The 13,855-nt window shown below is 49.9% G+C and overlaps 2 protein-coding genes across 2 annotated transcripts; both read right to left on the bottom strand.

Moving 5' to 3' along the window:
- Nucleotides 1–632: 632 nt before the first annotated feature.
- On the bottom strand, nucleotides 633–8,063 carry LOC119713031 (protocadherin beta-15-like). The gene has a single exon (XM_072023619.1). It carries the CDS (start codon nucleotides 5,237–5,239, stop codon nucleotides 2,798–2,800), a length of 2,442 nt encoding a protein of 813 aa, XP_071879720.1. The 5' UTR covers nucleotides 5,240–8,063; the 3' UTR covers nucleotides 633–2,797.
- Nucleotides 8,064–8,202: 139 nt separating this feature from the next.
- LOC139998711 (protocadherin beta-15-like) lies at nucleotides 8,203–12,214 on the bottom strand. Its single transcript, XM_072023620.1, has one exon. It carries the CDS (start codon nucleotides 11,811–11,813, stop codon nucleotides 9,372–9,374), a length of 2,442 nt encoding a protein of 813 aa, XP_071879721.1. The 5' UTR covers nucleotides 11,814–12,214; the 3' UTR covers nucleotides 8,203–9,371.
- Nucleotides 12,215–13,855: the final 1,641 nt, after the last annotated feature.

The following is a 13,855-nucleotide window of genomic DNA, read 5'->3' as shown; positions in this document are numbered from 1 at the left end:
AGCCTGCTTTTCTGGAACATGGCATTGTTCCTCCCCAAGTGAAGGATTTTGCACCTTTCCTTGTGGAACTCCATGAGGATCCTGTCAGCCCATTTCTCCAGGTTCTCCAGATCCTTTTGATGACAGCAACACCATCTGCTATAGCCAACACTTCTCTACCTTACCCCCACTCCCATTTTACAGAACCTGCCAACTTACAGGGTGTAAATTCTGTCCCACCATCAGTGGTATTTATAAGGACATTAAACAGGAATGCTATCAATGTTGACCCATGGAGTACACCAGGAGTTCCTGGCATCCAAACTGACCTTGTGCCCGTGATCACCACCCTCTGGGGCCCAGCTGCTCAGTCATTTTTTATGCTCAGTGCTCACAAGGCCCACAGGAGACCATCCAGCAAACCTTCGGTAACCACTCTCATCCTCCATGCACCAGCAGCCACACCTCCAGTGTGCACATATAACAATACCTGAATTAAAGAATACCAACAGAAATACGTAATTCCCAGTGGAAAAAAAAAAAATAAAAATAAAAAATGGATCCTTTACAGAGCTTTCCTGGAAAGAGCATTACTACAAAAACTTTCTTCAAAGCAGCATCATTTTATTGCCAGTATTTTGCAAGCAGCAACCCCAGCTCATGAAACACTGCAGAAAAGACAATGTAAGAGCTTAAACAGATCATTCCTTGAAGGACTATAGTTTCTTGCATTTCATTTTATTTATTTATTTATTATGAAAGGGAGGAGAAAACTACCTTTGACTTAGTGTTAGAGGGTCATATGTGAGACCAGTTACAAGTGGACATTGACTATACAGGAAACAAGGGTAAGTGTCATGAATTACATCCCTTCCACCTCTAAAATGCTAGACAGGGTTTGGCCTCACCATTTGTGAACAGAGGAGAAGGAAGACTTCCCTTGACCTGCTCAAGATATTCCCTTGACCAACTCACAATATTCTGCTGATGCAACTTTAGACACCGTTAGCCTTCTTCGTGGCAAGGTCACGCTTTTGACTCAGGTTCAACTGGTCTCCACAGGACCCCCTACATCTTTTACACAAGGCTGCTCTTCTGGAACATGGCATTGTTTCTCCCCAAGAGAAGGACCTTGCACCTCTCCTTGTGGAATTCCATGGGGTTCCTATCAGCCCTTTTCTCCTGGTTCTTTCAGTGACAGCAACACCCTCTGCTGTAGCCAACACTGCCACCTCCTTAACACCCACTCCATTTTATGGCACCTGCCGACTTACAAGGGGTTACACTCTGTCCCATCATCAAGATTATTTATAAGGATGTATGGTAAACAGGAATGCAAACACTGTTGACTCATGACGTACACCAAGATTTCCTGACATCCAGCCAGACTTTGTGCCACTGATCACCACCCTTCTGGGTCCAGCTGCTTCACCACTTCTTATGCTCAGTGCTCACAAGGCCCACAAGAGGCCTGCCAGCAAATCTCCGGTACCCACCCTTTTCCTCCAGGCAACAGCAGCCACACCTGCAGGTAGAGGACACATGCCCCCAAAACAATACCTCAATCAAGGAAACATGTAATAAAAAAACCCTCACAGAATTTGGAAAAATAAAAATGGATCCTTCACAAAGCTTTCCTGGAAAGAATATTACTACAAAGACTCTCTCCACAACAGCATCCTTTTTATTGCCACAATGGCACTCAGGCATTCATTTTGTCTTACTTTTACAAACAAGGGTATCTTAGATTAGAAATGTATACAGTGTATAATGCAGCACAACAGAGCTTTAGGGTGTTTAAGTCCCATTACAACATCTGTCCAACAACCCATTGTTATAGGTTGGGTGTCAGTCCTTTTAAAGGGGAATTGGTAAGACAATGCTTATACATACAGCAAAAAGAGAAAGGAAAAAAATGAAAATTGAAGCATTCTAACAAAGATCTGGAAATTCACACTATGATAGCTCTCAACTCTCATTGAGGAATCCTGGCAAACAGGAATGAAAGCAAAAACATGAAACTGGATTCTGCTTTTAAAAGCTATCTTGGTTTCACCTGTAGACAATGGTCCTCTGAGGCAATGTGTAGACTTTGTTCAATGCACCCAAACACAATGATCATGGTCAAAAGCTCTGTATACTTAGAATCTATGTTGGAATCTTTAGTGCTGTTACAGATTTGAGTCAGTCCCAACCAGATGGACCACTGCAAATTCTGGCTTTACACTTTTTTCCTGTGTCCTGGAAAAAAAATGAGACAGCAGAACTCAATATAAAACATGGTTCTTCTCAAACAACGTGGAAGACCATACAGTGCAAAAACACATGGTGCCAACATGTCTCACAAAGAGGGATCCAGGACTCAGCAAAGAAAGAGAGCAGGACTTGCACTGCAGTGAAACACTGGGTTAATGCCGTTCTTCCCTGCAGACAAGTGTGGAGGGGCTGTACTACAACGTCATCTGCCCAACCTCAAAATTGTGTTTCAACACAGACTAAGAGGGTGATTGTCAAGCTTTTTCCGAATGACAAGCATTTAGCCAGAGAGACTGAATCAAACATTCCTCATGAAGCACCAATACCAGACCTGGAATATATCATTGCCTGAGAAGAAAGGCCTTAGTTCTCTCATATATATATTTAATTTCTAATCTTTTTTGAAGGGTGAAGAAAAACATACATCTGACTTAGTGTTAGAGGGTTACTTGTGAAGACAATTAAAAATGCAGATTTAATCTCCAGGAAACAAGACTGAATATCATTAGCCAGATCCCTTCCAGCTCCAACGCATGAAGCCTTTCACTGTGTGGACTCAGGTCTAGTTAAAGGGAAGGCCATTAAAGTGTCCAACAGATGGTGTACCAGAGATGTCCAGGGCTGCATCCCCCATGGAGTTCTGGATGGGAGGGAAATCCTCTGTGTCACCAACACCTCTGCCTGTGCCAGAGTGCTGTGGTGGCACGCTGGGGAGGATGGGCTTCAGGAACTTGAACTCACTGTTTCCTGAGCCTGTGGTGAGGTTGATCTCGTAGCAATAGGCGTGGGGTAGGGTCCCAGCAGCAGCCCCATCAGCCAGGCTACTCTGCAAGTTGCCCGTGCCATACAGCATGTGCCCTCCTTTCAGCTCCTTTCTCTTGCACACCTTGCAAGCAACAAAGGCGGCGACAGATGTGAGGAAGAGGAGGGAGACAAAGAGCAGTGAAACGATTAAATAGATTGTCAGGGAGCTGTCTTCATCCTGCACAGCCAGCTCCTGCTGTGGCAGGTGTTCCTGTGAGAGGCCATTAAGGAGGAGTACGTTCAGTGCTGCAGTGGCCGACAGAGGTGGCCGCCCATTGTCACGCACCAGCACCTCAAGGTTCTGCTTCACGGCATCCCTCTCTGTCACTGGCCTCCTCAGACGCACCTCCCCATTTTGGCTACCCACAGCAAACAGCCCGGGGTCTGTGGCCCTCAGCAGGTGGAAGGAAAGCCACGAGTTCTGACCAGAGTCCGCATCAACCGCCACCACTTTGGTGACCAGGTCCCCCACCTCAGCGGAAGCTGGCACCAGCTCACTGGATGGCGGGCTGCTGTCCTGAGCAGGGTGCAACACCAGTGGGGCATTGTCGTTCTCGTCCACCACGAGGAGGCGGACGGTGACGTTGGTGCTGAGGGGAGGGGACCCTGCATCAGTGGCACTCACCAGCACCTCAAGCTGCCTCACCTGCTCATAGTCCAGTGGACGCAGCACAAACACATGTCCGTTCTCTGAGTTCACGGAGATGCAGGAGCAGGGGTCCCGCTCAGTGGGGTGCACAGGCCTCAGGGAATAGGTCACCTTGGCATTGGGTCCTGCATCTGAGTCCGCTGCACTGACAGCCCCAACAAGCACTCCAGGGATATTGTTCTCTCGCACAAACATGGTGTACGATGTCTGGTTGAAGACAGGGGCATTGTCATTGACATCGGAGATATCCACCGTAAAGGTCTGGGAGGTGGTGAGAGGAGGAGATCCTGTGTCTGCCACTGTGATGACCACAAGGTACTGAGCTGTCTCCTCCCGATCCAATGTGCTCAAGGTCACCAGCTCAAAATAATTCTTATAGGCTGGCCTCAGGGAGAAGGAGAGCTGGTCTTCAAGGGCACAGCTGATCTCCCCATTCACACCGGAATCCCTGTCTCTGACAGCAAAGAGGGCAACCACTGTTCCAGGCTCTGTGTTCTCGGGGAGGGGGCTGCTGAAGGAACTCACCACCACCTCCGGTGCATTATCGTTCACATCCACCACCTCCACCAACACCTTGCAAAGTGCTGAGAGGCCTCCACCATCAATTGCCCGCACACTGAGCTCATGTTTCTGTGTGGTCTCAAAGTCCAGGGGTTTTGCAACTCGAATTTCACCACTCATACTGTCAATTGTGAATGTGGACTGGCTGTCCTCAAGAACATTACTGAACCTATAGGAGATGTCACCATTCAGTCCCACGTCTGGATCAGTGGCTACAACTCTGAGAACCACAGAGCCTGCTGGGGCACTTTCCAAAACCTGACCAACATACACGTCCTGACTAAAGGTGGGAGCGTTGTCATTTGCGTCTAGAACTACGATGTGGATTTGGGTGGTCCCGCTCCTAGGTGGAGAGCCACCATCTGTAGCAATGAGACTGAAAAGCAGTTCTGGCTGCTCCTCTCTGTCGAGAGGCTTTTCCAATATCAGTTCAACATGCATGTCAACCTCACTCCGTTTCCGAATAGAAATACTGAAGTACTCGTTCTCGGGAGCGATGGTGTAAGCCTGGACGCTGTTGCTGCCAACGTCCAGGTCCTGAGCCGCCTCCACGGGGAAACGCGAGCCAGGGTCGCTGGTTTCCGGGATCTGAAAAGTGACTCGTTCCTCGGGAAAGACCGGCGAGTGGTCGTTGACGTCCTCCACGGCCACCTCGACACGAAAGAACTGCAGCGGGTTTTCCAGCAGGAGCTCGAAGGCGAGCGTGCAGGTAAGCGAGCGGCCGCACATCTCCTCGCGATCGAGCCGCTCCGCCAGGACGAGGCGGCCGGTGGCGCGCTCTAAGCGAAAATGCTGCCGGCCGTCCGCGGAGGCAATGCGTGCCCGGCGAGCCGACAGCTGCGCCGGCGTCAGCCCCGCGTCCTCCGCCACGTTGGCCACCACGGAGCCGCTCTCCCCCTCCTCGGCTACGGAGTAGCGGATGGGCTCGCAGCGAACGCGCGGCACGCACAGCAAAGCACACAGACAAAGCACTTGCCTTGCAGACGCCATGGCGGGGCGGCGGACACCCTCCGTCTGCCGCAGTCCTCCGCGGGAAGCGGCGCCCGGCAGCAGCGCGGCGCCAAGGGCGGGCGCCCTCCCTCGCGGCCTCCCTCTCTCCCTCTCGCCGAGCTCGGCTGGCGGCCCGCAGCGCGGCACTCCGGGACCGGCAGCGGCTGCTGCGGAGGACGGCGCGGACGACCGCTCGCCGCCGCCTCCCGGCTGCGCTGCGCTGCGCTGCGCTGGGCTCGGCCGCCTCCCCGCTCGCAGCCGCTCGCCGCCGCCTTGGCCACGAGCACCACCCTGCGGCCTGCGGCGGGACTGCTCCGGGACGGGACGCGCTCCTGGCCGCCGACTCAGCCTTTCACAAACGCCGGTGTTCGAGCGTTCTTTTCATTTCACCTTTACAGGAAAGCGTGTCCTGCGTGGCCGTGATGCAGCGTATGACTGCAGCGCAAAGCAGCGTGAGCTTTTCCAAATGTTCAGTGCCATACCACCACTATTCCAAAAACATGTTCTGCCTGTGGTGACTGTCCTTCTTCAGGGGAATAGGTAACACCATGCTCCAACACAACTCATAAAGGAAATGAGAAACGGAAAACGTAGAATGAGAGCTTTCAAACACCATGGAACTAAACCCACGAATAATCATGTCAGACTGAACTCTTGTCTCATGGAGAAGCTAGAGTAAGTGGGAAGGAAAGCAATGGGACAAAACTGGGAGACCAGGTTTTAACATTTCTTTGGGAAATACTTGTTCATTTACCTTAGAAACCAGGCATTACCATGAGAATGATCTTTGTCTGCCCAATCTCACCCTTGTGTTATATCCCAGAAAAGACAGGGTGGGGTCCACAGCGTTCCCTAACAAGGAGGACAAATTAATTAAGGAGCCAAAGAACAAAGTACTTAACGCGCCAATTTAAAGAGCCAAACCCTACTAATGAGGTGATTCAGAAAAGATATTCTCCGAGATGAAACAAATTGCCTGAAGGAAAGAAACTTTACTTTCTTGATTTTATCTCTTATTTTTCCTTTGAGGGATGAAGAAAAACATACATCTGATTTCCTATTAGAGGGTAATTTGCGAAGCCAATTACAACAAGCAGGAGAAAGAATTTAAGGAGAAAAAGAATTTAACAAGACAAAGAACTTAACGAGACAGTCTGAAGCGCCGATTTCTACTCACTTCAGAAGAGATTTCGACTGAGGTGAAACATATCATTTCCCGAATGATGCAGTCTTTGGTTTCTTTCATTCAATTTATCTGCTTATTTATTTATTTATTTTGGAAGTGTAGAGGAAAACATATATCTGACTCAATTTTAGAGGGTTATTTGCAAGGCCAGTGTCAAGTGCAGGTTTAGTCTCCAGGAAACAAGGGTTAAGGGTTGCGAACTAGATCCCTTCCAGCTCTAAAACACTAAACAGGGTCTGGTCTCACAAGTGGTGAACTGAGGGGAAGTATGGCTTGCCTTGGGCTGTTTGAGATATTCCCTTGACCTGTTCAAGGGACTCTGCTGATTCAACCATCATTAGGCTGCTTTATGGCAAGGGCATGCTGCTGGCACATGTTCAACTTGGTATCCACTGGGACCCCCAGAGCCTTTTCCACCAGCCTGCTTTCCTGGAACATGGCATTGTTCCTCCCCAGGTGAAGGACTTTGCACTTTTTCTTGTGGAACTCCATGAGGGTCCTGTCAGCCCATTTCTCCAGGTTCTCCAGATCCTTTTGATGACAGCAACACCTTCTGCTGTAGCCAACACTTCTCTAACCCACCCCCACTCCCGCTTTACAGTACCTGCTGAATTACAGGGGGTGCACTCTGTCCCATCATTGAGATTATTTATAAGGATATTCAACACAGAATAAAAAGAATATCCCAAGCTGGAAGACACCCATATGGATCATCTAGTGACCCTCCTGGCTCTTCATAGGTCTAAAAATAATTCAGAACATGTGATTAAGAGCACAAACCAAATGCACAGCCCAAATTTGCTCAAAATACCTTCTAGTCCTACATCCAAATCGTTTCTAAAAACATTGAAGAGAACTGGCACTAAAACGAACACTTGGGGGACCCCACTGGTGACTGGCTGCTATCCTGGTGCAGCCCCATTTACCGTAAACCTTTGAGCAATACCCTTCAGATAATTATTCACGCATTGTATGATGTTTTTGTCTAGCTGCATGCTAGGTATTTTGCTCAGTAGGATCCTAAGGGAAACTGTTTTCAGCTTTACTGAAATCCAAAAAAGATTACAGCAGCTGGTTTCGCTTCATCAATTAGATGGGTGATCTCATAATAAAAGGAAATCGAATTTGTTAAACAGAACCTACCCCTCATAAAGACATCTTGGCTGGGACCAAAGACTGTGTTGTCCCCCGGGTGTGATTTAATAACTCCCAGAATAATCTCCATAATTCTACCCTGCACTGCCATGACACTAACAGGCCTGTAGTTTCCGGGGTCTTCTTTCTTGCCCTTCTTGAAAACTGGTACAACATTTGCCAGCTTCCGGTCAACTGGGACCTCTCCAGATTCCCAGGAATACTGAAAAATAATTGAGAGAATTCCCATGATGATGTCAGTCAGCTCTCTGAGCACCCTGAGATGAAACCCATCCAAATCCATGGACGTGTATGGATCCAGGTGGAGCAGCAAATCCCACACATGTTGAACAATGCAATCAGTGGTGATCAATACAGTATACCAATAGTTCCTGGCATCCAACACGACTTTGTGCCACTGATCATCTCCCTTCTGGGCCGAGCTGCTCGGCCGCTTCTTATGCTCAGTGCTCATAAGGCCCACAAGAGACCTGCCACGACATCCTAGATACCCACCCTTTTCCTTCAGGCACTAGCAGTCACATCTCCAGGTTGAGAACACATGCCACCAAACCAAAACCTCCATTAAGGAACCAATTAAAAATATATATAATAAATAAAAAAGCACCCAGACAGACAGTGACCCAGGACAACAGCATCCTTTTTATTGCCAGAATGGCACTTGGGAATTCATTCCATTTCACTTTTACAGACAAGGGTATACCAGCCTAAAAATAATTCAGTGTATAATGCAGCACAACAGAACATAAGGGTGTTTATGAATCTAGTCCCATATCACGATCTTTCCAACTACCCATCGTTATAGGTTGAGTATCAGCCCTTCTTAAGGGGAATTCATAAGACAATATTAAAATACACAGCCAAAGGAGAAAGGGAATAGAAAAGGAAGATGCAAGCATTCTTACAAAAACCTGGAAAACCAGACCATGAGAGCACTTCCCTTTCATTGAGGAACCCCTTCAAGCAAGAATGAAAATAATGACACAAAAAAGGTTATTCCTTTTTAAAGCCTATCTTTCTTCTGCCTTGTAGACACAGGTCCTCTGAGGCAATGTATCAAGATGCCTTGAAATCCACCCAAACACAATGATCAGGGTCATAGCTATGTTTAAGTACTGTCTATGTTGGAATTGGTAGTCCTGATACAGTTCTGAGTCACTCCCAAGAACATGGACCACTGTAAAGTCTGGGTCGGCACATTTTTGCTGTGTCCTGCAGAAGATGGGATGGTGCAACCCAGTAAAATACATGGTTCATGCCAACCGAGGTGGAAGACCACACAGTGCAAAACCACATGGTGCTGACATGACTCATACAGAGAGATCCAGGACTCAGCAAAGAAAGAGAGAAGCACTTCCACTGCAGTGATACACAGGGCTAAAACCTCTCTTCCCAGCAAACAAGATGAGGGCTATACTGCACTGTAAACTGCCCAGACTCACCATTGTGTTTCATCACATAGACTAAGACAGGGTGCTTGTCAAGATTTTTCCTAATGACAAGCATTTAGCCAGAGAGACTGAATCTCACATTCCTCACAAAGCACCAATACCAGACCTGGAATATATCGTTGCCTGAGAAGAAAGGCCTTAGTTCTCTCATATATATACATATAATTTCTAAACTTTTTTGGGGGGGTGAAGAAAACAATACATCTGACTTGGTATTAGAGGGTCTTTTGTGAAGCCAATTACAAATGCAGATTTCATCTCCAGAAAACAAGACTGATTATCTTTAGCCAGATCCCTTCCAGCTCCAACGCATGAAGCCTTTCACTGCGTGGACTCAGACCTAGTTAAAGGGAAGGCCATTAAAGTGTCCAACAGATGGTGTACCAGAGATGTCCAGGGCTGCATCCGCCATGGAGTTCTGGATGGGAGGGAAATCCTCTGTGTCACCAACACCTCTGCCTGTGCCAGAGTGCTGTGGTGGCAGGCTGGGGAGGATGGGCTTGAGGAACTTGAACTCACTGTTGCCCGACCCCGTGGTGAGGTTGATCTCGTAGCAATAGGCGTGGGGCAGGGTCCCAGCAGCAGCCCCAGCAGCCAGACTGCTCTGCAAGTTGCCTGTACCATACAGCACATGTCCTCCTTTCAGCTCCTTTCTCTTGCACACCTTGCAAGCAACAAAGGCGGCGACAGACGTGAGGAAGAGGAGGGAGACAAAGACCAGTGAAACGATTAAATAGATTGTCAGGGAGCTGTCTTCATCCTGCACAGCCAGCTCCTGCTGTGGCAGGTGATCCTGTGAGAGGCCGTTGAGCAGGAGTACGTTCAGTGCTGCAGTGGCCGACAGAGGTGGCCGCCCATTGTCACGCACCAGCACCTCGAGCTTCTGCTTCACGGCATCCCTCTCTGTCACTGGCCTCCTCAGACGCACCTCCCCATTTTGGCTGCCCACAGCAAACAGCCCGGGGTCTGTGGCCCTCAGCAGGTGGAAGGAAAGCCACGAGTTCTGACCAGAGTCCGCATCAACAGCCACCACTTTGGTGACCAGGTCCCCCACCTCAGCTGACGCTGGCACCAGCTCACTGGATGGCGGGCTGCTGTCCTGAGCAGGGTGCAACACCAGTGGGGCGTTGTCGTTCTCGTCCACGACAAGGAGGCAGACGGTGATGTTGGTGCTGAGGGGAGGGGACCCCGCATCGGTGGCACTCACCAGCACCTCAAGCTGCCTCACCTGCTCATAGTCCAGTGGACTCAGCACAAACACATGTCCGTTCTCTGAGTTCACGGAGATGCAGGAGCAGGGGTCCCGCTCAGTGGGGTGCACAGGCCTCAGGGAATAGGTCACCTTGGCATTGGGTCCTGCATCTGAGTCCGCTGCACTGACAGCCCCAACAAGCACTCCAGGGATATTGTTCTCTTGCACATACATGGTGTATGATGTCTGGTTGAAGACAGGGGCATTGTCATTGACATCGGAGATGTCCACAGTGAAGGTTTGGGTAGTGGTGAGAGGAGGAGATCCTGCGTCTGCTGCTGTGATGACCACAAGGTACTGAGATGTCTCCTCCCGATCCAACGTGCTCATGGTTACCAGCTCATAGTAATTCTTATAGGCTGGCCTCAGGGAGAAGGAGAGCTGGTCTTCAAGGGCACAGCTGATCTCCCCATTCACACCAGAATCCCGGTCCCTCACTGCAAATACAGCGACCACTGTCCCAGGCTCCGTGTTCTCGGGGAGGGGGCTGCTGAAGGAACTCACCACCACCTCTGGTGCATTGTCGTTCACATCCACCACCTCCACCAACACCTTGCAAAGTGCTGAGAGGCCCCCACCATCAGTTGCTCGCACACTGAGCTCATGTTTCTGTGTGGTCTCAAAGTCCAGGGCTTTTGCAACTCGAATTTCACCACTCATACTGTCAATTGTGAATGTGGACTGGCTGTCCTCAAGAACATTACTGAACCTATAGGAGATGTCACCATTCAGTCCCACGTCTGGATCAGTGGCTACAACTCTGAGAACCACAGAGCCTGCTGGGGCACTTTCCAAAACCTGACCAACATACACGTCCTGACTAAAGGTGGGAGCGTTGTCATTTGCGTCTAGAACTACGATGTGGATTTGGGTGGTCCCGCTCCTAGGTGGAGAGCCACCATCTGTAGCAATGAGACTGAAAAGCAGTTCTGGCTGCTCCTCTCTGTCGAGAGGCTTTTCCAATATCAGTTCAACATGCATGTCAACCTCACTCCGTTTCCGAATAGAAATACTGAAGTACTCGTTCTCGGGAGCGATGGTGTAAGCCTGGACGCTGTTGCTGCCAACGTCCAGGTCCTGAGCCGCCTCCACGGGGAAACGCGAGCCAGGGTCGCTGGTTTCCGGGATCTGAAAAGTGACTCGTTCCTCGGGAAAGACCGGCGAGTGGTCGTTGACGTCCTCCACGGCCACCTCGACACGAAAGAACTGCAGCGGGTTTTCCAGCAGGAGCTCGAAGGCGAGCGTGCAGGTAAGCGAGCGGCCGCACATCTCCTCGCGATCGAGCCGCTCCGCCAGGACGAGGCGGCCGGTGGCGCGCTCTAAGCGAAAATGCTGCCGGCCGTCCGCGGAGGCAATGCGTGCCCGGCGAGCCGACAGCTGCGCCGGCGTCAGCCCCGCGTCCTCCGCCACGTTGGCCACCACGGAGCCGCTCTCCCCCTCCTCGGCTACGGAGTAGCGGATGGGCTCGCAGCGAACGCGCGGCACGCACAGCAAAGCACACAGACAAAGCACTTGCCTTGCAGACGCCATGGCGGGGCGGCGGACACCCTCCGTCTGCCGCAGTCCTCCGCGGGAAGCGGCGCCCGGCAGCAGCGCGGCGCCAAGGGCGGGCGCCCTCCCTCGCGGCCTCCCTCTCTCCCTCTCGCCGAGCTCGGCTGGCGGCCCGCAGCGCGGCACTCCGGGACCGGCAGCGGCTGCTGCGGAGGACGGCGCGGACGACCGCTCGCCGCCGCCTCCCGGCTGCGCTGCGCTGCGCTGCGCTGGGCTCGGCCGCCTCCCCGCTCGCAGCCGCTCGCCGCCGCCTTGGCCACGAGCACCACCCTGCGGCCTGCGGCGGGACTGCTCCGGGACGGGACGCGCTCCTGGCCGCCGACTCAGCCTTTCACAAACGCCGGTGTTCGAGCGTTCTTTTCATTTCACCTTTACAGGAAAGCGTGTCCTGCGTGGCCGTGATGCAGCGTATGACTGCAGTGCAAAGCAGCGTGAGCTTTTCCAAATGTTCAGTGCCATACCACCACTATTCCAAAAACATGTTCTGCCTGTGGTGACTGTCCTTCTTCAGGGGAATAGGTAACACCATGCTCCAACACAACTCATAAAGGAAATGAGAAACGGAAAACGTAGAATGAGAGCTTTCAAACACCATGGAACTAAACCCACGAATAATCATGTCAGACTGAACTCTTGTCTCATGGAGAAGCTAGAGTAAGTGGGAAGGAAAGCAATGGGACAAAACTGGGAGACCAGGTTTTAACATTTCTTTGGGAAATACTTGTTCATTTACCTTAGAAACCAGGCATTACCATGAGAATGATCTTTGTCTGCCCAATCTCACCCTTGTGTTATATCCCAGAAAAGACAGGGTGGGGTCCACAGCGTTCCCTAACAAGGAGGACAAATTAATTAAGGAGCCAAAGAACAAAGTACTTAACGCGCCAATTTAAAGAGCCAAACCCTACTAATGAGGTGATTCAGAAAAGATATTCTCCGAGATGAAACAAATTGCCTGAAGGAAAGAAACTTTACTTTCTTGATTTTATCTCTTATTTTTCCTTTGAGGGATGAAGAAAAACATACATCTGATTTCCTATTAGAGGGTAATTTGCGAAGCCAATTACAACAAGCAGGAGAAAGAATTTAAGGAGAAAAAGAATTTAACAAGACAAAGAACTTAACGAGACAGTCTGAAGCGCCGATTTCTACTCACTTCAGAAGAGATTTCGACTGAGGTGAAACATATCATTTCCCGAATGATGCAGTCTTTGGTTTCTTTCATTCAATTTATCTGCTTATTTATTTATTTATTTTGGAAGTGTAGAGGAAAACATATATCTGACTCAATTTTAGAGGGTTATTTGCAAGGCCAGTGTCAAGTGCAGGTTTAGTCTCCAGGAAACAAGGGTTAAGGGTTGCGAACTAGATCCCTTCCAGCTCTAAAACACTAAACAGGGTCTGGTCTCACAAGTGGTGAACTGAGGGGAAGTATGGCTTGCCTTGGGCTGTTTGAGATATTCCCTTGACCTGTTCAAGGGACTCTGCTGATTCAACCATCATTAGGCTGCTTTATGGCAAGGGCATGCTGCTGGCACATGTTCAACTTGGTATCCACTGGGACCCGCAGAGCCTTTTCCACCAGCCTGCTTTCCTGGAACATGGCATTGTTCCTCCCCAGGTGAAGGACTTTGCACTTTTTCTTGTGGAACTCCATGAGGGTCCTGTCAGCCCATTTCTCCAGGTTCTCCAGATCCTTTTGATGACAGCAACACCTTCTGCTGTAGCCAACACTTCTCTAACCCACCCCCACTCCCGCTTTACAGTACCTGCTGAATTACAGGGGGTGCACTCTGTCCCATCATTGAGATTATTTATAAGGATATTCAACACAGAATAAAAAGAATATCCCAAGCTGGAAGACACCCATATGGATCATCTAGTGACCCTCCTGGCTCTTCATAGGTCTAAAAATAATTCAGAACGTGATTAAGAGCACAAACCAAATGCACAGCCCAAATTTGCTCAAAATACCTTCTAGTCCTACATCCAAATCGTTTCTAAAAACATTGAAGAGAACT

This window comes from Anas platyrhynchos, chromosome 14 (assembly GCF_047663525.1).
Source record: "Anas platyrhynchos isolate ZD024472 breed Pekin duck chromosome 14, IASCAAS_PekinDuck_T2T, whole genome shotgun sequence".
Taxonomy (NCBI): domain Eukaryota; kingdom Metazoa; phylum Chordata; class Aves; order Anseriformes; family Anatidae; genus Anas; species Anas platyrhynchos.
This window is presented reverse-complemented; position numbering and strand designations above follow the sequence as displayed.